Source organism: Orbicella faveolata, unplaced genomic scaffold, assembly GCF_042242905.1.
Source record: "Orbicella faveolata isolate gen_17 unplaced genomic scaffold, um_ofav_v1 contig_12, whole genome shotgun sequence".
In the NCBI taxonomy this organism is placed as follows: domain Eukaryota; kingdom Metazoa; phylum Cnidaria; class Anthozoa; order Scleractinia; family Merulinidae; genus Orbicella; species Orbicella faveolata.
The window spans coordinates 16,186,021-16,213,180 of NW_028301539.1; the positions used below are offsets into that span (position 1 = coordinate 16,186,021).

Genomic DNA, 27,160 nt, shown 5'->3' on the forward strand with positions numbered 1-27,160 from the left:
GAGTCGGAGTCAGAGGAGTCACAGGCCTGATTCACTAGGTGCACCTTTCCTTTCGTCTCACAGACCACAGAGCCCTTCCAGTGATTCATTTTCCCGCATGCATTGCACCGTTTACCCCATGCAGGACACAATTCTTTTTTCAGAACATGAGTCTGCAAGCAGAATTTGCACTTGAGCTTTCGTGACTGGGTGGTGTTCCTGTCAGATGATGGTTCAGGGGGGTCACTCCGTTTGCCATTCGCTCTACGTGATTGGTTTACCCAGTGGACTTCCTCAACTTTTTCACTCGCACCAATTGCCTGCAGTTGAGTTGTGGCACTTTCAGATGTGCGGCAAATATCAATACATCTCGTTAAATCCAGCTTTCGTTCTTGAAGGAGCCTTTTTCTGGCATCGCCATTTCTGATGCCGAGAACAATACGGTCTCGAAGAAGAGAATCAGTCATTCGAGGGCAAGTGCAAAAGTTACATGTTTCAGCCATGTTTCGTAGTGCGATCAGGTATGCATCGAAGCTTTCGCCGACTTCTTGATTTCTTTGGTTGAACTTGAAGCGTTCATACGTCTCGTTGACTTCACCCGTGAAGTACTCGTCAAACTTGGCTATTATGGTGTCGACCTTTTCGGGGTCTTCGCCGGTGTTGTACCGAAAGGCGTTGAAGATCTCCAATGCACCTTGACCGATGGTACAGAGAAAAAGGGCTTTTTGATATTGAGCATCTTGGCTGGTAATCTTCGCTACAACCGCGTAGTTAATCCAGGTTTGTTTCCATAATTTCCACTTTTTCGGCGAACAGTCCGCAAGGTTGAGTGGAGCAGGAGGTTTTACATGTGGTAATGGCGGGCGATTCGGTTGAGCAGCGCTCGAGGTTTGTGCAGAAACGGCGTCAGCTTCAACTCCGGTTGCAGGCATGACTTGCAGCGGTTCTGAGCAGATTCTCAACCGCTGCCACCATGTATCAATCAGCTAACCTCAAGAAAGACGGGACAACAGAAGTCCGGCAAGAAAACACAAGCACAGGCTTTATTTCAACTGAAGTCCACATGGAACTGACGCGATCTAACATACGGGAACTAAATGACGTAACGATGTAACGATATGTCACGCAACATGTCACAGACACGACTTCTATTTAAGGTGGCTCAAAACAGTTTCCAACACTTAGATTTTGATGGGTCGTTACAACCACTCTTTATCACTTGGTGTTACAATCATGCTATTAAAAAATACTACCCAGTCATTGGTGAACACGTTGTTATCATTTTCGTGACACAATAGGTTACCATAGCAACAGTATGACCTCCCAAAACACCCTTAATTAAAGCTTTAGGGGCTTACAATTCAAAAACGGCTCTGTAGATTTTTTTTTTATATTATCGACTTTTAATAAGCATGATAAGACGCAACTTTTGGCAAATTTAAAAAAAAATTCTATAGGTAGGAGACAGAGTCACCCTAAATGTTCGAAAATTTAAGGTGGCTCTGAACAATAACAACGATCTGTGAATTTTTTGTGCGATGTACTGAAGTACGTTTTTCGATTGGAGGAGAGCGTGTCATGTGTCATGGGTCAAAAATCACTAACTCCCTACGTAAAGGGCGAACAAAACTCAATACTGAACTGAAATTTTTTGTGTGTGCCAACCGGGGTCAAGCAAATAACCTTTTTGCAGTTTGTTCGCTGGTTGAGTCTACTTAAATATTCGTAGTCAGTTGCGATGAAGATTTCTCTGAGCAAAGGTCTCTTAATTTTATTCTGGTCGTCCTTTGTTTCATTACAATAACACCGACATAGGCATAAGAAAAGAACGCTTGTGCTCAGCTCATGCCAGGTGTCCGTCCTCATATGCCTGCGTTACATGTAATTACTTTCTCCGGCCCAGATCCTCACGGTCAATTTATTCGAAGTTTTAGGTACACCAGCGGGAAAGTGTAGGTCTCACCGAATAACTAGAGGATGTCGATTGCAAGTCGTAAGAATGGAATATCTTCCGAGTATCTTTCAGCAAGTTTGTTTGGTACAGAATTTGTTGCACCATCACGACGACATTTCCGGCAAATCGATTTCACGAAACAAATTACGGGTCACGTAAAGCTACGTAAAATAAATGCATTTCGATTGGTTCATGCATTGAAAGGAACCAATGAGAAATATGCATTTAAAGAGGATTACATGTCAACTACCTAGCTTTGGAGTAGAGGTTTTGTTGGACAGTCCCGCTTGACGGCTGCCTCAGTCAGTAGTTTATTATTAACGTCGATCGTTCCAGAAGCTAAATAACACCATAATGAGTGCGGACGTGGAAGAGAATGTATCAATTTTCCTTTCTTTTAGTAATCTTGGTGTGAAGATCGATGATCGACAAATTCTTCAAAATGTGAGCGGGAAAGTTCACCCTGGTGAAATGTTGGCTGTAATGGGGCCCAGTGGTAAGTGCATTGTCCTGTACTCTGTTCCTTCTTCTCATTTACCAAAAAATTTAATTATAAAGAGCGAAAATGTCAGAGTCATTAAATTAGTCTTGCCAATGAGGTTTTGGTTCCTTCTTCGCCATAATAACTGCAAGGGCTATAATTTACACTTAATTAATGGTCATGAGGGAAACAGTTAGTTTATTTGGTTTTCCAACTGTTTCCCAAGGGACTAGTAATTTTAAAGTGTTTTGTTACTAGATAGCTGGAGTTTATTGTAAAGTAATGAGGTACGAAGAAGACAAAGACCCCTACTTATCATTCAATGCATTTTTTCTTCCTTTTCATTGGCTGAGAGCCGACCACGTAACCTTCAAATAACTGCTTACAATACAAATAATGGTCTGCTCATGCATAGTACCATATTCAGCTCATACGTGATTGTAACCTTGATCTCTGGTGAAAAATGGCAGATTGCTTCTCAGAATTGAATTGTCAAAGAGTGATGTAAATAAGAAAACAAATTTGGTGATCGAGCAATAAAATAGTTATTGAACTCGGTTATTGCAAAATATCGTTTTTTGTCAGTGTCTCGCTCTTGCAGATCAATTATTTGCCGACGCCGAAGACTGAGGCAAATAATTGATCTGCTCTCCACTGTCCAATCGTGATATTTTGCTCAACCTCATCTAATAATAATTATTGTTAAGTAATTGCTGCCATTGCCCGGTGACCACTGAAATCAACCAATAAGAGTGCCCACTTGATTCAACTAAACTCCTGTAAGATAAATCCACCACAAGTTCAAGTAACAAGCGGGCAAAAACTTTGTACCAAGATTATTTACATCGTATTGGAAACTTCTCTGCAACTGCTTTGAATATCTTCTCAAAAGAAATTATTTCTAACAACACCAAAATAACACAATGTCAAAAACAAATTTTGAAGTGCATATGAAAAACTTGAAAGTACTGGTGAAATGAAACTGATGATGAAATTTTACCTGTGTTGGTTCAATTTCTCTGAACTTTGAAATATTATTTATTTTCTGGAGCTCTCTGATGGGAAATTGTTTTTGGTGTTATCTCTGGCAACTGTGTATATCTTTAGCTTTTAGAAAATACAAAAAGGACTGTAATTACTTAAAGTTATTCTGGTACAAGATTTTTGCCCATTATTTAAGACTGGAATTGCTCAATTTCCCATCATATTTTGTCTTAATTAAGCCTATTTTATAAACTTTACAATCACGAATGTAGATACTCATTACAATTGCAGGCTTGAGCTGCATTTACATGACATTGTACTTCTAAGCGTAATATTATTACATGTTATACATGAACATAAATTTGTATGCAGTGCAAATATCCACCAACCATGCCAACACAGGAACAGAAGATATAAAGCAGCTGAGAACTAAATCTGAGGTGATTCAAATCCTGCCTAGGCCAGGATAATGGGTAGCATGGAAGACTGAGAAATCTTTCCCTCATTCTCCTTCTTCCTTGCTTTTTTGTCTACCCTACTATACCCCGTCCCTGTTTATGCTGCAGCTCAGGCTACACTGAGGTCAGAGATACTTTCTTTGCTTAATCTTTGGTCCCACATTTCTTATCTAAGGCTTGAGTGCTTCAATTTGCAGGGAGAAAATTACTTGGGTTATTTTCAAACACTTTAAGTTTCCACAGAGTTATTGATTTTACTACCACTAGTGAAAAGTCTGTGTATTCTGTTCATGCGTTAAGGTGTGCAAAAAAGCACTGCTGTGGGTCGTGCATTTATGAGGTAGAGCTTTCAATTGGTGTGTTCTGAAAATGAACGATGGTGAAGTTCATCTTTTGTTTTTAATAAATTGTAAAAATGTTTTAAAGTGTATTTTATTTTACATAAATTTACATAAATGAATCATGGCTACTTTTAAGGTATCACTGCAGCTGAGTGCATCTTGAGACTGATACTATAACTGATTATATTGGTCTATGCTCAGTCGATGTATACATGACTTTTGTATGTACATATCTTTTCAGATGTTTTTGGGAACATTAGGGAAATAAATATGCGCAGGCTCTTTAGCTCATACTACATCATAACTTGGTTGTCCGCCTCTGGTGTAGAAGCGAGGTTTTCTTTTTTTTCTTTTTGTAGAATTATACCATTTTCAGAGATGCCAACCTAAAAAAATCAAATTCTGGCAGATCACCAATTTTACCTTGCCTTTTTTGACTCTAAGTGGAGCTCCGGCAGTTAGACCTCCAAAAATCATTGCATTGAATATCCAAAATGCTCCCCCCCAAAATGCCAAAAAGTGGCTAAAATATGTCTGTAATTTATTGGTATTCATTCGTATTGTCTGTGAGATTTAGTGACCAGCTCGGAAGGCTGGGAGATCCACTCTGTATCTTGGAGACTCCCGGATATTCTAGTACTCACTGCTGACTTTCTATTTATTGTCATTGTCTTGTTTAAGGTTCTGGTAAAACAACATTGCTTAACATTCTTGCTGGAAGATTGTCCCCAGAAGATGGTGAAATACTTCTCAATGGAACAAAAATAAACAAGAAACTGAAAAAGAAGATTTGTTATGTTTTACAAGAAGACATTTTCTTTACAAATCTTACTCTTCGGGAAACTCTTACGGTAAGCATGTCACAAATTACTGACAGAGACATCTTTCACAGATAAATATCTTCTAATGCTCTTTTACTGAATATCTGATGCATTTTACATCATATGGACAGTATGTCAATTATATAATTTAATTGCAGTCCTTTTGTTTATAGTGTTCTGCAATGCTCCGTCTACCTGATACCTTATCAAAGGCTGAAAAGTTACAAAAGGTAAATTGCAAACTGTATATAAACAATAGTCTCCATTTGGTGCAAAAAGATGCTAGGATATTTGTCCATGGACATTACCTGTTCCAAGAAGGGAACAGTTTATGCTTGAGGAAAACTGTGAGCTTCGAAGAACAGATAATGTCCAAGGACAAATATCGGAGCATATTTTTGGGCCAAATGGAGGCTATTGTGTTTATTGTCCTTCAAATCTTTTTTGCAATACATGCAGTTTTGCAAAATTAGGGAATATTCTCGGATATTCACCAGTTTTAGCTGGGGAATATCCAGTCATGTGATGTGTTTAGACCAATCGTGCACAAGCAAAAATATTGATGGATTTTACTATAGATAGATCTGTAGATCTATGCATACATGTATTACGTACAATGTAGTTCTTGCATGCATATTTTGTGTATGGCACTGTATTTTGAAGAATATGAGTATGATATACACATTAATAAATTAGTTGCAAAGTGCTCTACAGTAGTGGGGCTATATTTATAATTACATGACTGGATACAGGAGAGGATAACTTATAACATAGCACTTAACAGAACTGTTTTGAAAGGGCCTGCTGGTCCTCTCTCGTCAGGTGCATGAAACACTGACCAGCTAATTAAGGTTCCCTGTATAGGTTGATTGTTCCAACATGCTTAATCAGGTACGTCTACTTGCTTGCATGCCGGCACAAGCTCGCCAGTCAATTTCAGTTTCTTCATAAGAAGTATAATATAGTTATTACTGGTACCCTTTTTCAGAGTTCTGAAAAAAATCTCTGAGGATCAAAGGCATACATCCACAATAACATATGACTTGTATATATTTTCTGTTGGATTTGTTTTTTATTGCTAGTCATTGCACTGATAATTATTTATTAATTAGATCTACAGAATTTTATATTCAACATTTCTCCTTAAACCAGTGCCTCTTAATGCTTTAGGTTGATGAAATTGTTGACAACCTGGATGTCAGGAAATGTTTGGACACAAGTGAGTAAACATATCAATTATTGTTGGTAAAAAATATAAGAATATTGTAAAATGGCACACCAACATAAATAAAAACAGTATGTAAACATACATTATAACATTGCATAGATATATATAGGCATGCCTGCTATAAAATCCCATGCCATATAGACTGTATCTTGTGGTGTGGAATAGATGTCATGTGTCTAATGTTGTAGTCAAAATTAAATTCATGTTAAAATCAATCGATCAATCGACCGACCAACCGACCGACCAACCAAGTGACCGTAGTTGGGCGCAAAGAGAAGGAGCTAGACCCTAACTTTGGAGAAGAGAATGGCTGGACCCGGAATTATGACAAGCGCGTAATTTGAGCTACAATCATAGTGTATATGGGGAAATTGCCTACAGGTGAGGGATTGTAGGTATCCAAGAAGAGAGTTAAGGGCCCATTAACCGATTTATGCGCGCACTCGCACGTGTTGCTAAGGAGTGAAATTTCACTTCCGGTTACTTACGTTAGCCTGAGCACGGAAAATAAAAACAAGTCAATAACTTGCAAATTCGCTTACATTTTAGATGTTTTTCTTTGTGTTTCACAAAATGCAAAGTAAAAAAAGTACAAGCAAAGACAAAATCAGAAAAAGACAGAAAAACAAGAGCAATAGCAAGAGAAAAACTAACTCTGTGTGGCTTTGTTTGATCTTACCGAAGTGCACTGGTATCTGCTGGTAGTGTAACTTGCACACGCGCTGATAGGGTAACTTCCAATATATACCGGGTGCACTTCCGGTTTCTTTAAATGCTAAAGGAAGCATGGTTTTTCATTAAATCTAGCCTTTTTTGACGGATTTCGATCAAAGCCAACGTTGGAAAGATAGCTATGCATTCCTTTTTCAAAATCATGCTTTTTTCGGAAAATTACGGACTTTTTAATATTTTGAAATGCTCTTAAAATCTGACCTTTTGAAAATGAAACAAAATCTATGCGTAGTGTAATGAGGATTTAAATGAAAATATTAAATCAATGAAAAAAATCCTGATAAAGTAATTTGCCTGGAGCCTTTGCGGTTTTTCAGTATTAGTCACATGACCATGGGCGTGGCCTGATGACGTCATCACTAGTGTTACTGGCCATGAAAAAGTTAAAACACATGAAATAACTTTGAACTAACTAAAAATGATGAGGTTATATATAGATGCGAATAAATTTTCCTTAGCAACGGCTCAAAAAGATCGGTTAATGGGCCCTTAAAGCCATTGTTATTGCCCCCAGACCTGAAAACCAATTTGATGTGCTAAGCTTTCTGGGATCTGCCCATTTCTGTGCCAGATTTATCCTGTGGTTTTCAACCATTTTAAGGCCCTCATGGGATCTCATGCACAAACCCCTGGAGGTAGGGTACTAATGAAGGAGAGGCTTTTGAACTCATCAACAACATGCCCTGTCATGGCGTATTTCAACAAAAATACAGAAGACATGCCTAGTAACAGATGCATCACCTGTTGACCTTGACACATGCAGTTTTAGAACAACAAGAAGATGATGATGGTTTGTACAGACCAATCTACGATACCAGCTACAAACTGAGTAACATTGAGAAAATGTACACCCAGTTTGAAAGAAAAGCACTGGCAGTGTGATGGGCTTGTTAGAAATCCTTCCTCTATCCATGTCGTGGTCTTTCTTTGAGATATACACAGATCACAGGCTGCTGCTAACCTTGTTGAGTGCCAAAAGTACACCCCCACCAGCAAGTGTTGAAAGGTGGTTATTGGACCTCCAACAATTTCACTATATAGTCAAGCACATTCCCAGCAAAGAGAACTCTGCAGATGCCCTAAGCTGACTCTCAGTATAATTTTTATGTCCAGCTGAAACCAGAGAATGCATGTATGCCTTTAGCATAGCAGCTGAAGCAGTTCCAGCAGCACATACACCTCAAAATGTTGAACAAGCAGCAGAGAAAGACCTCACCCTACACTTGCTAGGCAAAGCTGTTACTTCAGGGAATTGGACCAGTTATCTGGCTCCTTGTCTAAAGACATGGCAGAAGAGCTTTGGTTCCTAGACCAACTTGTCGAGTCCTAGGGTATATCTTCAACAATTTTGTTAGATAGTCAAGCACATTCCCAGCAAAGGGAACTCGGCAGATGCCTCTGGGCCATCTCCCCATAGGTCTAGCTGAGTATCATGATGTAACTGAAACCGGAGAATATGCCTTTAGCATAGCTTCTGAAACAGTTCCAGTAGCAAGTACACCGCAAGAGGTTGAATGTCCAGCAGAGAAAGACCTCACCCTACACCTGCTAGGCAAAGCTGTTTCTTCGGGGAATTGGACCAGTTACAATATCAGGCACCATGTCTAAAGCCTTTGCAGAAGAGCTTTGGGTCCAAGTCCAACTTGTCTACAGAGGGAATCATATCATTTTGCCAGAAAGCCTCTGAAAATGTACTGACTAAGGCCTAGTGAAAAGTTGTGGTAACCCACCATGGATAATTAAGTTTGGCAGTTTATAGAAGCATGCCATCCAGTTGGCCCAAGAAGGAAAACCAGGCCCATCAGATCCAACACTCTTCCCGATGTCCCATGGGGTGACCACATTGCCATCGCCCTTTATAGTAGACAGCTACTTCTGCCAAACCGAAGTTGTTCTCATAACAAAGATGGATGCAGTACAAATTAGTAAAAACCATGAAGGGGATGTTTCACACACTGCTTACCCTGAGTGTTCGCTGTGACAATGGGCTAACACTTACCACTATACAGTTTGTAAGCTTCCTAGATCATCAGGGAATAGTACATTTTTAGCCAGATGGGTGTCTAGGCCTCCTTTGGACGGCCACTTTTTAAAGAAAATTGTTTTATTTTCCATATGTTGCCTTATAAATTGCTCATTCGAGCAGGCCCTATAGCACATTTTGGGTACCCACTTTTCAAATCCTGGCTAAAAGCCTGAAGGCACCCCATACTGGCTGCAGAGCAATGACAAAGTTGATTGCTGTTATGAGACCTTACTGATACGGATATTGAGAGACCCTCAATTGGAGGGCAAGGACTTCCCCGCCTTTCACTACTGAAATACACACCATATGGTGACTGGATTGTCAGCAGCTTTAGAAACTGTTGATGGGAAGATGTCTAAGAACTATAGCTACCCAGAGTCACAACTCTGCACGACAGGCTAGGATCACTGGTCATGGAAGCTCAGACTAAAGGAGAGTATATAGTAAAGCAGGAGCTCAGCACGGTGCAGTGACATTGTGGAAAGAAACCAGATACTCTTCAACAAAAGCTGAACAACAGATCAAACTATTGCCAAACTTTGAGCCAGTGCAATACAAAGTGGGCAAGAAGAAAGGTATTGCAGTCCTGATACAAGATCAAGAAGGAAACATCAAGTGCAACATAGGCCATATGAAAAAGTTTATCCAGCCAGAACTTTGCACAGAAATCCACCATACGCAGGAGGAGGGTGAGTAAGGCCAACGTCGCTCTTCAAAGCCCACCAGCGATCAATCTAGAACTTTCATGCGAACCCTCTGCAACAAGTTCTAGTCTACCTGCTTCCCTGCAGCCCATTCAAGCAAGGCAAGTCCTGGCCTGGATGAAGGACTTTGTCTTGTCCACTACCAGTACTTAAAAACATCCTTCACACTTGCAGTCAACCTTACCTTAAGGACTACACTGTAGTTTGTTTAAAAACATTGAACATTGGACAATAGATGTTCAGGATTATAGGACTCCCAAGCTAAGTGGAGGGGAGATGTAGTGACACTTGTGACATTTCCTTCACATTTTCACATGACCATGTTCTTTGTGGAGTCTGCCATCTTCAAAATCCAAAGTTAATGAGTTTCTGAAGTCTTTGTGTGTTGTAAAGTGATAGTGTCCAGATGTAATGTCTGTAACAAAACATTCATGAGTAGAGGTTCAAACATGTACAGGGTTTTTGTCTAAAGTGGCAATTAAATGCATTAGTTCAGTGAGACAATAGAAGAACAATCAAACAAGCTAAAAAACTGTTATATCAGTTGAGCTTACAGTGTTATAATGCACCTTACCGTTGCCACAGAGGAAAGTTTTTTATTAGTTTTTACAACTTTTTGAGAACTTCTGATCGCTTCTGTTTCAAATGGCCAATCATACTGCTACAAAGTGCCACAGGTTTCAAACGTTGGCAGGTTGAGATTTTTAAATTCCCACTAGAGTTATTGGTTAGTGTAATTCCTTCGACAGTTCGTTTTGTTCGCATTACTGCTGTAACACGAAAACTAATCACATTGTGGGCTATAATAAATTATTGAATATTAAATATATATTAGTTTATGTGTAGTTGACAACATGTATTTATATATACAAAATTATATCTTTTAATGTTTCAGAAATTGGGAACTCTTTTGAAAGAGGATTATCTGGAGGTATTAAAATTATTTGTTTGATTGTTAGTCAATGCATTAAAAATACTTGAAATCAGTCTGTATTTGATAAACATGCTCACATGCACCTGTACATGGGCGTACATGGACATACAGAGATGTATATCAGAGTATCAAAGTCAATGCTTACATAATCACCATTAATATTAATATGTTTTTAAAAGGTTCCTCTGTTCTTAACCTTTTCAGTTGATGATGTTTAGAAGTTTAAAATCCTAATATTTCAAGGAGACAGTTGTTGTCGAACCTTACAGTAATTAAGTCTGGTTATATTACAGTGCAAAGAAGAATGTTTCTTGTCTTTTCTATACAGGGGAGAAAAAAAGAGCAAACATTGGTTCTGAACTGATAACAAATCCTTCCTTGATTTTCCTTGACGTAAGTTTATACTGTATATGACGTAAATTAATGTACATTATTATACCTCTCAGTCACTACGCGCGCAGTGATTGGTCAATTTAGCGGGCCGTATTCTACTGTTTATGTTGCCAATATGTTTTGTGATTTCTCGCCAAGAGTTGTTAACTTTTATAGCAAATAAAAGTTTTAAGCTTTCTTTTACTTTAAATTGTGTATTAAAATGTCCTATCGACTTAACAACGGATTCAAATTGACTCGTTTTGCTCAGGGTGCGAGATGCGTTAGGAATTTGAAGCTGCCAGAAACCGTCAGACACACATTAGAGATATAATAAATATCTTACTAACCTCGTCTTCTCGGTCCGTAATATATCTTATGTAGTATGAATCCGCGAAGCGCGCGGGCCATAAATCGAAGGGAAAAAACTTGGTCCGTAACTCACAGTTCGGACCTCGACCTCGGTTAGTAAGAGATATATATTTATTGTATATGTAATATCTGTGCTGTTTTATAATTATATGCATTATGAGAAAAAAAAAAAAATTATTCCTACTTCTATGCTGTACATCAATTCCTGCAGGTACATGCCTGTCACAGTTCAACTCATATACAACATTACTGACGTTCAGTGATTCTGTTGACTTATATTTTTTTAAATGCTGATATTTTGGTCAGGAACCGACATCAGGGTTAGACTCCAGTAATGCCTTGAACCTTGTTAAAACTCTGAAGAACTATGCAGCGAGAGAAAAGAAGACAGTGGTGACCACGATCCACCAGCCTTCAAGTCAGATCTTTTACATGTTTGACAAGGTTCTTCTGCTGTGTGGAGGACAGGTAAGGGTTCAGCGGAGCTGTTAAGGTTTGTACATTGGTGAACATGGAACTGTTTAACCTTAAGTTATGTTCATCAATTATGCGAGAGAAATTAAAAGAAAATGACACTTGTACTACATAGTGAAGCCAATACAAATACACTCTTTTTTATAAGAACTTTTTTTTATAAGAACGTTGAGGCTGAGATTAACCAACATTTTAAGGACGTGTTAAGAACATTCCTCAGGCTGAGAGTCGATTAAGAACGTTTTTATTTTGCTTATCTGTATATTAAGGTTACAGTATACCTTCAGATCGGCAATTTTCTTCAAATTTGGATTTTTGGTTCAAAGTAATGATCGAAGAGTAATCTCTAATTTCTGAAAACAAAATTGAAAAAAACTCAATATTGGCGGAGAAATGGAGGTTTTACGTTACGGCTGGAAGTAAAAGTTCCCTCTTGATTGACAGCCCTATAACGTGTACGCAATCAACCGAGACTACTTTCGCGGGAATATATGGATACCACGAATTGGCTGGCTATTCAGATCCAAGCATTTTTCGTATTAGATGTAATTCTATTAAGTTATAAGTAAACATGGGCCACGGAAAACATTTTTTACCACTTCGAAAAAGCGAAGAACGAATGAAAACACATCAATGAGTGAAGAAGCGAAAGTTGGCCTCGCGGATGAAGCTATAGCTATCGTATCAAGCGGGCGAAAAGATCGAGTCAAGAGTACAGAAAGATTCTGTAAAAATTTGGGAACTCGACAGCTATAACAGCGATGTTTACATTGACTCTTTTGTTGAGTCCGATACTGATGAATCGCCCAACTCATTGAGATCCATTGGAATATTATCCATGCACATTTGCTCCGCCGCGCTTTCTTTTGTTCAGTTTGTTCTCGTCGCCCAGCCACTCTAGCGTTCGTATCCTTTTTCGTCTTCCCCATTTTGCCAGACCAGCTTCAAGAAAAACCGAGCTACAGAAAAATTATCTCTCCGCCTTGAGCGCATTGCGAAACACAAGGGTTTTTTCGAGATTCACGCATAAATTTAACCGCGAGTTAATGGTAGTAAATTTTCCAAGCGCTGATTGGCTCAGTGATCTGAGAACCCAGTTGAAGGCGTTTGTGGGCGGAGTTTGTTTGCGAAGCAAGAGATTTTTCTTAGCGCTGTTTTCTCGAATAAATTTTTTCGCTTGAAGCAGACACTTTAAAGAGTTACAACTCAAAGGGGATTTGTTTGATTGCCCTCAAATTTGGACAGTAGCTAGATTAACATATAAAAAACAAAAACGTGTCTGCGAATTGTTTATTTCGACATATTTTTTCTCCGAGAGCAATTTTTGTACGATCACTTCACATTTTTTAAATCCTATTTTGAAAATGTTCTGTAACTTTTTACTGCAATTGAATGTGGAAAAACGCAGACACGCTTTTTTAGCGCTTTTTGTCCTGAAACCGAGGAAAAAAATAAATTGGCGAAAAACAAAATTCGCTTTGACTTGTAGCTTCCAAAAGGTGATTAGGACGTTCGCATTTAGTGGCCGTGAAAAAATCGCCACTTCATTTTATTTAAAAATTTTTGGTATGGTTTGATAGCCAGCTCTATAAGCTTTAATTTGATATAGGGGTTTAGGTATCTACATCTTAAACCGGACGCGCTACATCGCTTGGACGTGAGACACCCCTGAAGGTATACGGTAACCTTAAATGACAAGGATAAAATAAAGGTAACAAAAAAAAAATGTAAATTAACCCAAATACGTAAGTACACATCTCGGTTTGTAATAATCAGCAGTTCTTATTCATATCTGATCCAAAATAACTTCCACAACATTAAAGTCATTAGGTGATACCGGTATACCATGTATATTTAAGAACATCTCACGAACGTTTTCAGCCTCAAATCGCCCAAAAATATAAGAACTTTCAGCCCCAACTCCAAAATTAGGCGTTCTTATATATAAAAAGGGTGTATCTGAGAGACTAATTTTATGTAAACTGATCTGAAGCTGTTCAAAGTTGAAATGCAGAGACACTTTATGACTACATGTATGTTTAAAATTAAAGTAGCCTTGCACAACAGGACTACACTACCAATCAGAACACATGCTATTGTGATAAGAGCTTTATTATGCATGCCTGTCGATGCAAATAATGTCCGTTTCTGCTTACTCGAGAGGAACAAAACGCTACTATCTTATTTAGGGCTGGAGAATATTATTAACCACGCATTTCTCTTCCTTCACGACTTCCACTCGATCGAGTTGCTATTGCTCAGTCACATAATTTCTACATGTATTTCTTAGCAAATTATATAATTCCAGGCAATCATTTTTCGTTGGACCGGTGCAACAGACGTCGAAAAGGGTGTTACACTGTAGTGGGAGTACATGTAATTCACGATCAGATAATTTGTTATTCAGTTATTTATGTGGATTACTTTTTTTTTTTAAAATAACAGGTAGCTTATTATGGGGAGGCTGGCAAAGTGCTGAATTTCTTTGAGAGTATTGGCCTGGTCTGCGATGCTCACTTCAACCCAGCAGACTTTATTTGTAAGTACTCCTGCCATGTATTCCGATAGAGGATGCACAATGTATTTCTAGAAGACAAAGGAACATAATTTCTGATGTGCAAAATACAGTTATAATGCAATAACTAAGGTTCAATGTACAATGCATTATTTGTGCGTGTACTAATGGTTCCTTGTCCCTGATGTACATGTACTCGTGTACGTTATTAAGGGCATTCACGTAATTCTGATGTGGTCGTAGCAATAAGTTGATATCAATCCAAAGAGAGTTAAAGAATATCAGAGATCTAGTCAGTGTTGTCTTGCAGACTTCGCTTCTCTTGGTCCCTTTCCCTTATTCTGGCATAATCAGTTCATACATGTATAATAGCGTGACAGTGACACACATGTTTTGAGGTGTGACTTTTTCTATACTCATCAGTGGAAAAGGTGACTGAAGGTGAGGAAGTACAGGAAAGGATTGTGAAAGGCTGGGCTGACAGGTCAGTTTAAAGATTTACAAACCATGACAGAGAACAACAAAACAAAATTAAAAACAAGACAACTCGAACACACGATCATCGGCGAACCTGTTATGAAATCGTGTATTCTCTGACATAGTAACACTACGGGTGATCTCGTATTGGGGGTATACCCCAAAAAAGCAAACAAACAACAACAAAAACGTTGAAGAAACTATATTAATAGCTGCCAACACAGAATGAAATTGACACATTGAAGCTATTTTGTTAAGACTGTGATTTTGGGTGTCGTAAGAACCATTATTAACATTTTTTATGTAGAAACGTCAATTTTTTATTGCAGGCACAAACGACATAAAAAGTTCTCAGCAATGTCCACTGAGCATGGACCAGGAAGACTTGAGACTCCAAACCCTACTCCAGAGAACAATGGCAAGGATCAGCTGGAAAACACTCAGGATACAGCACGTGAACCAGGCAACAAAAGTGCAGACACATTGGCCGATAAAGAAAAAGAGACAGAAGTTGATTCATCAAGCTCTTCTACCACAGAGTTAGTTGATGATACCTCTAATGTTCCTGACGATGAAGAAAACTTGAAGAGCCCCATACTAGATGACATGGAAGCTCCTAATGGGCATGTACCCTCCGTAAGTGAACTTGCAGATGAAAATGAGAGCTCCAATCCCTTGATTGCAACTCAGAAACATCCACCATCCAAGTCATTGTGGAAAAGTGTGAGAAGTTCATTTAATGACACTAAGTCTACGGATGCACTTCCCCCAGTTCACACGGAGGTTCGGTTGTCCTCTGCAGACTTCAATGTGGCTGTTGTCACTTACCAGCGTACTACATCACGGGATTACTCCAAAGTCGACATCCATTATCATGATGACGATGAAGATCAATCAGCCTTGTACAGCGACATCTCCACATCATGGGCCACTAGTTTCTGGACACAGTTCACAGTTCTGTTGCAGAGGTCGTTCAAGCAGTCCAGGCCAGATATTCTGTCTAAGCTAGACATAATTCAGGTGAGTGATTAGTTTTGGGCAAGAGATTAAGACGGAATCCACCAAAAGTTCGAGTAACAAGTGGACAAAAACCCAGTACCAAGATTATTTACATCGTATTGCAAACTTCTGTACGACTGTTTTAAATGTCTTCTCAAAAAAAAAAAAATCATTTCTAGCAACACCAAACGTCGAAAACGAATGTTGAACTTCGTATGAAACACTTGGAAGTACTGGTGAAATGAAACTGATGATGAAATTTTGCCTGTGTTTGCACAAGTTCTCTGAACTTTGAAATGTATTTTCTCTTGTTCCCATGGGAAATTGTTTTCGGTGTTATTTCAGGCAATCATTTTTGTATTTAGCTTTAAGAACATGTAAAAATGACTGTAAAATACTTAAAATTATCCTGGTACCAGATTTTTGTCCAAGAAAACCTGAAATTGCTCGATTTTCCATCGGATGTTGTTTTAATCTCTTGTTTTTGTAGAAAAGTGGCGAGAAAAAGGTTTAATCTGAAAATTATCCAGGGAAATGCCGACAAGTTGACAATTTTGAGCCACAGCTGAAATCTTGTAATGAAACGGTTAGATATATATTCACATATTGTCGAATGTCACAATGTCATAATGTATATTCACATAATGTTAAATTATACATGTAATGACTGTAACTTGCAGCTAATGCAGCGGCACTTTACGTTTGCTTGAGGGCCAAGGTACGTTACCTACTTAACGATGCATTAAAAAGAGACGGCTGCTAGTCATTTCTGTCCACAGTCACGGCATTTGGGGACTTTAAGCCAACATGTCACAGGTTGTGTTTGTTGTTGGTGTGTGATTACCCTGATGAGTGTAAAAGTTGATTTCTTTTGGTGACTTTGCCGGATATATCTGTAGATATACAGTACACCATAAGTTTTCAGCTATGGTACGCGGTAAAACCTCGTCTTTGCCGATTTGTACTGTCGCAATTGCACCCCGGGGGGACGAATTCCTCAACTTCGTCCCAGACAAACGTGCATGCCGTGGCGAAAAATCAAAAATGCCCAAAATGATATTTTATTGTCATATGGTAAAAGTAAAGTCTGCGTACGAGCCAAGTGGCCCATCAGGCCGGAGCTTACCCGAGGTTCCGTGGCATGGGGCGACTGGGAGTATTGGGAGTATTTTTTCTCCCCCCTGGATGGGATGCTAGGCCATCGCTGGGTTACCCCCAGCATTCAGTTCGCCCAGCATTCAGCATTCGGTGGGGAGAGGCACTGTGAGGGTAAAGTGTCTTGCCCAAGAACACAACGTGATGTCCCCGGCCAGGGCTCCAACTTGGACCGCTTGATCCGGAGTCTAGCGCACTAACCATGAGGCCACCGCGCCTCCACAATTGTCAGAATGTGCATTGCGTTTATTTCAGAACTCACTTCTCGCCGTGGTAGTAGGACTGATATGGTTTCAGCTTCCGTACAAAGAGGAGAGTATTGTGGACAGATATTCATTGGTTAGTGAATAACTCTTCTTTCTATTGTATTGGTTATTTCTCCTTTTACACTTAATTGTGCTTTCTCGAGTCTGATTTTGTAGCCTTCATACATGTACCTCTTACTAACCACGTTCGATGTCGGTATTGTAAGTTACGAACCGAGTTCTTACCCCTTCGATTTATGAGCGAAGCGCAAAGCGCGTGGGCCATGAATCGTAGGGGAAAAAACGAGGACCGTAACTTACAGGACGGACAAAGTAGACGAGTTTAGTAGGATGTTTATTATATCTCTTCTCTGTGCGTTTGACGGGTATGGGAAACGATTTCTATTCACACAGAACGACTTTAAATGACTGATGCGCGTCGAAAGCAAAACGAGTCGATTCGAATTGAATCGTTGTTTAACTAGACCCGTAGCCAGCAAGGGCTACGGGTCAATAGCCCATGAGGCGAAGCAAATGTAAGTTGACGAAATATTTATTTGGGAATAAAACGAAAGAAAGCTTCACGCTCGATTGCGCCAATTTCGCTACTCGAGGACTATTACTAATAGTCCTCTAGTAGCGTAGCCAATTAAAATGCAGGATTTGCATTAGTCCACTAGTTAAGTGATACTCAAAGTCGTTAGCACGTCTTAATAGGCGGAAGTCGTAAACTTGTACTTGCTTTGAGAGTTAAGAACACTTGGTGATGACACAAGAAACATTTTTTTGCAAGAAAAACGTAACAGCTTTGAACTGATCAATCACAGGCGCGCAAAGTAACCGAGAGATGTATACATTGTAACTTAAATCTTTTCCTCGTTAAAGATCTTTCATTACAAAATGGTTAATTTGAATTAAGTCCTTGCTTTACCGTTTGTTTCTTGACAGTTCAGTAAAATGTCCTAACGATGTATATTTACATGTTTTGCAGATTTTCTTTGTTATAATGCATTTAACTTTTTATCCTCTCTTCCAAGCACTGATGTCATGTGAGTTTAGAAACTTTTGCATCGATTTTCATACATGTACACGTAGTTTAAATGTGTTTTGACTTGCCATTTTATATTGCAAACATTTCCTCCTGCTGTCACGATTTTCCAGTAATATCCCCCTCCTAAAATTGGAAAACCTGAAACACTTTTTAATAATTAGTCCTTGATATTTACTTGTCCTCTTTCAGAGAGGTTCACAATGGTTTTCATTAGTTTTCAGTGCTTCTTTTTTGAAGGATCAGTACCACCACTTTTGTCAGTTGATGCTGTAACAATGGCAAATCGTTGGTAAAACAAAAAGGTTACCACAGCAGCAGTTTTTATAACCCCCTTGATTTTAGCTCCAAGTGCTTTTAATTCCAATACGAGTCCTGTGACTCACTTTTCGTTTTAATCGAATTGTGATCAGCATGTTGAAATAGATCCATACATCTTTCATTGGGTTACGAGGCACTTGTTTGCTCTCTATTTTGCTGGTGATGGGGTTTCACTAAAAAGATTGCATGGCTTTGCAAGTTATGTTTAACTAAGCTTATCTTTCCTGGTCATGGTAAACAAACTAATCGAATTGTGATCAACATGTTGAAATAGATCATTATATCCTTCCTTATTAAGGACGATCGCGCTAATTGTTTCTGCGCTTCCTTAATGCGCACGCAAATTCACACGCCACGTCATGCATCGATGCGCGCGTTAAGTAATAAAATGAACAATGATAGGGCAGATGGCTATTGCTATAGCTTTGCCTGGATTTAACGATCCTGGATGTTCGGTGACCCCTATTTTCCTTTTGATGGATCATTTTTTCTACCAATTTTCTACGTTTAGCGAAAAAATGAAGAAAATCTATCGATTAGAAGTTTGAATTTTTTGGCAAAATATACCATCGAATTCCGTTAGTTTTAGCTCTTCGTTTATCTGTGCGGTGGTTTCAAATGCCTCTTGAAGGGTTAAGTTTTGTGAAAACGTTGTCAACATTTGGAATTATTTAAGCAACAGACCTACTTGTACAAAATATGACTAAGATCGTTGGCCTCCGTTGACTCACCTTCGATATAAACCCCTGTAGACCATACTGAATAAAGTTCGCCAATTTTTCAAAAATCAGGGTAGTTTTGTTTTGCATTTATAACACAGGTAACTCATTATCTGACTGCAGTAAAAAAATAAAAAAAATTTATCGACTGGAAAATTTCGCGCGAACGTCCTTAAGTTGGCGGTGGGGCTTCATGTTAAACTATTTTCATCTCTCCGTACCGTCTCAATCCACTTGTAAGAACACCAAACACTGCAGCCCTCAAAACATTTTGATTATAAATTGTTTGCTATCTTTAGTTCCAAATGAAGCAACAGTGGTGAATAAAGAGAGAGCGGCTGGGTATTACAGACTGTCAGCATACTATTTAGCCAAGCTCTGCAGTGAACTACCTCTCATCATATGTCAGCCGGCGATGTTCTTCACCATTGCGTATTGGATGACGGGATTAAACAGGAGCGAGGCTTTCCTTAGCCAACTTTTGCTGCTGTTGTTAACAGCCGTTGCGGGACAGGTAGCATGTATGAATGTTTACGGGTAATGAAATTAACATGAAATATCAGTGGTACGGGGATTTCTTAACAGCGATTCGCGCACTTAAACTGGTGTAAAAATATAAACCGCGAGATCAGACGAAAGTCAGTTTCTACCCTACATCAGCAGCCAAACGCTATGGATGAAATTCTACTAGTGGACAAATTTTGAATTAAAAATTATGTCAAAACACTTCCTTTTTTTAAGTGTCATGGGAAATCCTGGCATAATCTTTATTCCCTGGTTGTCACATCGTTAAATTTCCTCGGTCAAAAGCTGGCATTTCCATAACGAAAATTTTACATCCATAATCTTTGTTTATTTTGATACATCAGTTCTCGATGAATATATTGAAAAGTTAATTCGGCAACAAAAACATTTTTAGCGCATTTCTTAAGATAATTTTGATATTTTGTTTAACGCTGAACCATGCATACATATTCTCATTATTGCATGGAATGAGCACAGTGTATTTCCTGTGGTGTTCGATGACAACATTGAAATAATGTTCACCTTACAACAATCTCCCTTCAATGATCAGCTTTGTTACTGTTGTGACATCGTTGCCTTAATATATTCTCTTTTCTCCCTCGTGCGTTTTTGGGCTTGTCTTTAGACAATTCTTGAGGAAACACTGCTAGCTTTACTGGTTAATGGCTTTCTGTTACGTTGGTTTGTTGTTCAGTCTGTAGGTTTGTGCATCGGTGCTACAGTGATGAATTTCAAGAAGTCAATTGTTGTTGCTATAGTATATGGCGTGGGCGGTATGCTGTTAGGTGGATTTTTTCAGCAGCACGTGCCATCGTGGCTAGCTTGGCTTCAATACGGTACTTACATGTTATATTCTTATGATGCAGCCCTCAGCATCGAATTTTCCAATTCTCCAACTTTCAGGTGAGATTATTGTTGTTTAAAAACAGTCTGTGTACTGTACTTATTTACTCACTGCTGATTTACTAACTCGCCACTAAAAACCACATGTCTGGCAGGGAAAGCTTACATAGTAGAAGCGTATTTCTTGAAGAGGCCTAGTGCTCTGAATAAGAGTAATTTTTCACTATTTGAGTGAAATGAAATAAGTGAAAAATGTTTCTTCTCAGACAACGGTGGAGGCTTGGGAATAAACAATGTGACCTGTGGAGCGGGCAGTTTTTCTGTTGCGTCCGCCGTTACTGACTTTCCCGCCCACCGGAAGATTTAAAGTTTTTATACAAAGCTGGTATAATGTACAAGCCTTAAACTTTTTCCTTATTTTCAGTCTTTAGCTTTTTGCTATTTGTATTAGCTTTTGTTCTGAAATAAAGGTCAGGCGGTGGAGGTCAGCTTGACATGGCTACTACTGGTGTGTGAGAATGATAAGGCCAACCAGAGGCGTTGCAGCTGCTGGAGAGAGTAACCCGCTACATTTTAGTTATCAGTAAAATGAAAGTCAGCTTATTTTAAGGCTATTGCAAGTTTTAGCCCTCATCTCAGTTCTTAGCCTTTACTAAAAACAAATCTTGCATTCTGTTTAGTTGTCGAGAAATGGACTCGTCATATGCTGCGTGCAGGAACAATGGGACCGCTATTGAAGGCAGTGACATCTTAGAAAAGCTTAACGTTTCCAGAACTGTGGGGGAAAATGTTGGTGTGCTTTTCCTGTTTGTTGCTATATTCAGGATTTTAACGTATCTTTCTCTGCGTTACCTGCATAAGCCGAAATGATGGAAACGAATTGGAGTTGAATCAGAGGAAAATGTGTCAGGCTGTAACACAATGAGTAAGGATCATCAGATGTCACGCGCCCGCATTTTATATGACAGTGGACGAGAAAATCACACTTTGAAATATAAGATTTTTTTGCCATATTACATTACTGAATAAATTGATCTTGTAAAAACAAATTCGTAATAATTTGTGTATTGGCCGTTCTATTTTTTTAAACATACTTTTAAAGCGTGTGCCGGAATTGAACCATCGAGGCATTTTCGCAGTGAATGTAATTATATTTTCTGGTACTGTACACAACTTGAGTTATCCTGAATTTCCCAGACCAACACAGAGTAGTGTTCCGCAAAATGCATTAAATCACATTATTTTATGGTTTGTGTTTGTAGCCGATATAACGCGCGTTCTGATTGGCCAATTGTAGGGCATTATTTCGACTCCCGTAATGCCCACGGGCCGATACGGGAGAATAAACCAAAGTAAAAAGCCATATAATAAGCAACTTAATATATAGATTTGACCAAGCTTAAAAGCGGAGCTCCTGATTACAATAATTAACCATAAATGAAAAGAGGATTTTTTCCCCTGGATCAGAAAGGCAAAAGATGACCAATTTTGAGCATGTGATTGTTCAGCGTGTGATTTCACTATTTTTTACTCGTTAAAACATTAATTTTAACAAACCATACCTAATGAGTGTACCCAAGATTGTAGAAATTACGTACGCAATAAATCAGGGACTTTCCAAGAGACGATTGTGCAAGAAATGTGTCGGAAGAAAAGTCAGCAACGCATCAGGGCGGTTTAAGTTGCGCCGAAATTTTGCCTTTGCCTGTACTGTCTCCCTCTCCTCAAGAGTAATAACCTGGCTTGAGCCCGGGATCCAACCTAAGCCCGCGATATGGTCACGTAATACTGGTCAGTGAATACCTTGTTTTGACAGCTATCAATTAATCATAACATGGATGTCCAATATTAAAGAAGTAGGTAGAGGCTCCGCTATTAACCCTCGAAAGTTCGGTCTTTGCAGGAAAATCTCAAACCTCGGCCTTGCCGTATTGACCGAGCGATAGTAAAGATTTCACTCTCGGTTAATAATTAGCTCTTATTAACCGAACAGGAGGTCTGTATGGGAGAATCTTTACCAAGGTCGTGGGTACAGACCGAACGCAGTGAGGTCTGTACGCACGACCGAGGTCATGATTCTCCCATACAGACCGACTAAGCTCGGTTAATAAGATGCTTATTATATGGCAAACAAGAACAATTTTAAATTCTTTTAATGTAACTGGTTTTTATTAACTGACATTGTGCTTATACTCTCATCACCCTGAAACGATTATAAAATATTTTGTAACTAATCTTAATAAACACGAACACAGCATCAGGGGTGGGCATCTCGTTTATTGATGCCCGCTTTCGAAAATAAAGAAAGAGAACAAAGAAAACTAAGTATGCAAACTCGACACTGAGAGTAAAGATTCTAAATTATCCTTAATATAGCCGTCCTTGGCTCGATCAGTCTTCCATCTGCCGTGACGTTTGAAGAGTCGATCACTGACGCCTGCGTTAGCGGCTGCAGAAGTACCTCCTGCTCTTAGACTGTGTAAACCAAACAAGTGTTTAGGATACCCTAATTCCGCAAACGCTCGTAAAACTATTTCCCCAGTTCTGGTATAACTCATACCCGTGGAACGCAAACTATAAGACAAGTCTAAATTAGCGGCACCGACGTATCTGTTAAGCATGTGAAAAGGGCAAGAAACAGAGTCTGATTTTGCTAACAAAACATGGGCGCCACCCCTATAGACATCGGTTTTGCTCTTAAATACATAAATCCTCACAAATGTATCGCAAAAACTTACGTCACAACAACGAAGGCTAGCTAACTCGTAACGGAGAAAGGCCGAATAGGCAGTAACGCAAATAGCAGCTAAGCGAAGATCAGAAAGATTAGCATTGGGACCCGCAAACCTGTTACATATACTCAAAATCATTTCGGGAGTAACAGGTTCTTTCTTGAGAACAGGTTTTGCAAGTTCCCTTTTTGCAGCCTCGAGCACGGTCCTTACCAATTTTGAATCACAAGGACTTGAAAAGCCATACAAATTGTGTGCCCAGTTTATGCCATAACAGGCGGACTCAAGTGTGGAGTAGGGGTAACTCTGCTGTAGCAAAAATTCCAAGTAAAGGGCAACTGACATCTCATCAGAGGGCAAGCAAACGACTTCTTCAAAGCAAGAAGACCATTCTCTAAATTTTTGAAAGGCTCTTGAAAAACGCTCCGTTGTTGATGGGGCCTTTGCTTTAGCGGCACACAAGGGAAGACCTTCCGCTAACTTTCGAAGCTCTGGATCTCTTAAGTGGGCAACCTTTGAGGCAAACGCACATGCACCTTGTAAACAAGGGAAGTAACAACAAGAAATGCGAGAACAAATAGAAATAATGCAAATGCAACGCAACGCAACCAAAAACATAAGGAGGGCCCAGTGGCCTAAATGGTGCATTCAGCACAAGAATAAACGGGCAGTCCCGCACAAAGACGACAATGCCCCAACGGCCCAGAAAAGTTTAATTACCCATGGCTAACACATGGTGAACGGGCAGTCCCTCATAAAACATGACCAAGTGGTCGCGCGACATGACGTCTCATAAACAGATTCTACTGGACACTGTACCGTACAGCTCCGTCAAGCAACACAAAAACACTGGGGTACTAAAATTCTCTGAGCCAAATAGGGAACTATTATTTGCCCCATGGAGATATACATCTTTGCTGTTCTCAACAAAGAGAAAATCAATGACAAATGATCGGAAAACCCCCCTGCGTTCTATCAAAAAGGGCCAAAAGGGAGCTGAAGGCCAACAAGGAATAACCAGAATTCCTCTACATTGACAAAAACACATGGCGGATGACATTTTTAACTAATGAAACAGGTGGCACCAGCCAACAGGGTTCTCCTACCCAACTAAACGCTAGGGAATCCACGCCCAAAGAATCGGGATTAAAGAACTTCGAATAGAATCGGGGAACCTTGTGGTTTTTGTAACTAGCGAAACAATCTACTGAACAGGGACCCCAATAAGAGTTGACTGCATGAAAATAACAATCTTTAACTGTCCAGTCATCGCAGTCGACAATCTTGCTCAAGTAATCAGCTTTCTCGTTTAATGAACGAGGTATCCACTCAGCCTCAATTGCGATATTGTTTTCTCTGGCGGTATGAAATATATCAACCGCGAGTTGATGCAAATGCTGTTTCATACTACCAGAATCGACGATCAAAGGAACAGCTTGGTTATCAGTAAACCACTTAACAGAGCACCCTTAAAGAAGATGTGCAAAACTCTTTAATGAAAAACTAACACAGTGGAGTTCTCTCCACGTGGAACTCTGTTTCATCTGCAAAGAATCCCAGTTTTTGTGCAAAACAGGCTTGTCGTCAATGGCAATAAAAGGAGCACATCCAACAGCGCTAGCATATGAATAAACAATACGAGAGGGTCTGCGAACAGCGTCTGCAAAACACCTGGAATTGAGATGAGAAACATTATTCTTCCAGAACTGTAACTCCTTGCGAGCGCAGGGATCCAAATCAACTCGAGACTCCCACCCTTCTCTACGGTCAAGAACCCTATGAAGACTCTTAGTCATAAGTTTGCACACATTACCAAAAACAAGCATATTGGAAATAAAACTACCCGTGACAGAAGCCAGCTGCCTGGCAGGTAGACTACTCTGGGAGAGTGCATAATCGATTCTCACGAGTAACTTGTCAATTTTGTCCTCATGCACAGTCAGCAAGTTATTCTGTAAATCCCAGCGATAACCCAATCAGCGAAGAGACTGAACTGGAGCCCAGATGCTCTTCTGGGTATTCGCCACAAAACCAGCACGGAACAAACCTGATTTAACAGCCATGGACTGGGAGCAACAGTCGGCGAATGTAGGGCACACACCTAAAGCATCATCCAAATATACAGCTATTCTGAAAGCCTGAAGGCGCCAGTAACGCACTAAGGGCCTCATGACTTTAGTAAATATATAAGGGCCAGTGGAAAGGCCGAATGGTAAAACAGTAAATTTATAAAAGTGAATTAACCCATCCTTAGACCAGGAAAAACCTAAAAACTCTTGCTCCGGCGGAAAAATGTCTATATGATGATAACCAGATTTGATATCGAATGAAAAAAGCCAATTCTGGGAACTATCGACAAAGCTAAAAAGCATGGTTTTAGCGTCTTCGAATTTCACCTTGGATTTCATAACAAAATAATTAGGGTGCCGTAAATCCAAAATAAGCCTTTTCTTACTATAAGACTGTATAGAAACGGATAAGGGGTTAACGACAGTAGGGGCAGACTCGCATTCAACCACTGAACCCGTGGCCAGGAGATCAGAAATGGCCTGCCCAACAAAATCGCTATACTGAATGGCTGAGCGATTATTGGAAAAATGGGCTGAAGGTGGGATGTAAATGAAAGGAATCTTATACCCGTCTAAAATGGTATCCCGAATAAAGCGAGAAGCACCTATATACTCCCAAAAAGCTACATTAAGCTTAAGGTTGCCTTCAACTTTAACAATAGGCGTTTCGTCCTGATATTCAGCGCTAGAACAATTGTCACGTGAATCAGATGATTCAGCAAAGTTACCGGTAAGTTCAATTGGGTCAAAGTCTCCTAAATATTTAACTAAATCAATTAAATTATACTCATCTTGCCCTAGTCTCTGGAAAACGGCTTGATAATTATCGTCAGTTCGTATTTCTACTGTTTGGGACGGCTGCAGCGGTTCCTCTAAAACGGCTTGGGCAAGAGGAAGAATTCGCCCAGTGGCCTCTCTGTCCGCAGCTAAAGTACTTGTCCGCCGGTTGAGGCTGACGTCCATGAAAGGACTGCATGCGAAAAAAAGGCTGATTAGGAGAAAACGAATTGCCAGTGGACAAACCAGTAGATGGAGCTTCGCTGGTTTTAGGGTGGGTAGTTGTAGAGTTAGACCGGCTAGACGCATTTTTACGTTTCTTCTCCCGAATCTTGAAGAGCGCTCTTCTCTCGGTTGATCGGAGTTTTTTTCTCGGACAAGAGCGGGACTCTTGTCCCCAAAACGAATTAACTTGTTGCGTTTAGTAATGAGAGTTTTCACTCTTTCGAGCTCTGAATTAACTGCTGAAAGGTTTCCTTTTGAGATGGTCTTGATAGCCCCGTCTATTGCATCCAGCAGAGAACTGTTGAATTCATATTGTACTTTGTTTCCTTTGAAGTTAAAAGAACTGGAAGCCTTGGATTCCATTTTCAACTTCTTCAGTTGGGACTGAGTGGCAGCTTCTTTCTCGTCTAGAGATCACGTTTGAATGCAGCGAACTTTTGGTCAAACTTAAAGTCCAAAAGCTGAGAAAACAACTCCAAAGTCTCGGCGTTGGACAAAGTCGAGCCCGATGATCCTGAAGCAGTCGCATGAACAGGATCTCCCTCATCGAAGGATTCAGCGATCGAAGCAGGAACACTCGCTCGTTCAGTATCCGACGGCATAACAGATAAAGCAGAGTTGAAAGAGATGCTTTCGTGTGGCTCTTGCAT

At 39.7% G+C, this 27,160-nt stretch overlaps 1 protein-coding gene and 1 pseudogene across 1 annotated transcript; one reads left to right on the forward strand and one right to left on the reverse strand.

The window, feature by feature from the left end:
- The first annotated feature begins 1,923 nt into the window (after positions 1-1,923).
- On the forward strand, positions 1,924-21,756 carry LOC110045288 (uncharacterized). The gene is made up of 15 exons (XM_089282548.1): positions 1,924-2,429; positions 4,879-5,048; positions 5,192-5,248; positions 6,189-6,237; positions 10,604-10,639; positions 10,971-11,035; positions 11,693-11,854; positions 14,306-14,399; positions 14,799-14,859; positions 15,182-15,872; positions 17,262-17,345; positions 18,243-18,300; positions 19,639-19,853; positions 20,559-20,767; positions 21,388-21,756. The coding sequence occupies exons 1-15, from the start codon at positions 2,288-2,290 to the stop codon at positions 21,575-21,577; spliced, it is 2,283 nt and encodes a 760-aa protein (XP_089138674.1). The 5' UTR covers positions 1,924-2,287; the 3' UTR covers positions 21,578-21,756.
- A 4,555-nt stretch (positions 21,757-26,311) lies between these two features.
- On the reverse strand, positions 26,312-27,160 carry LOC149116880 (uncharacterized; annotated as a pseudogene).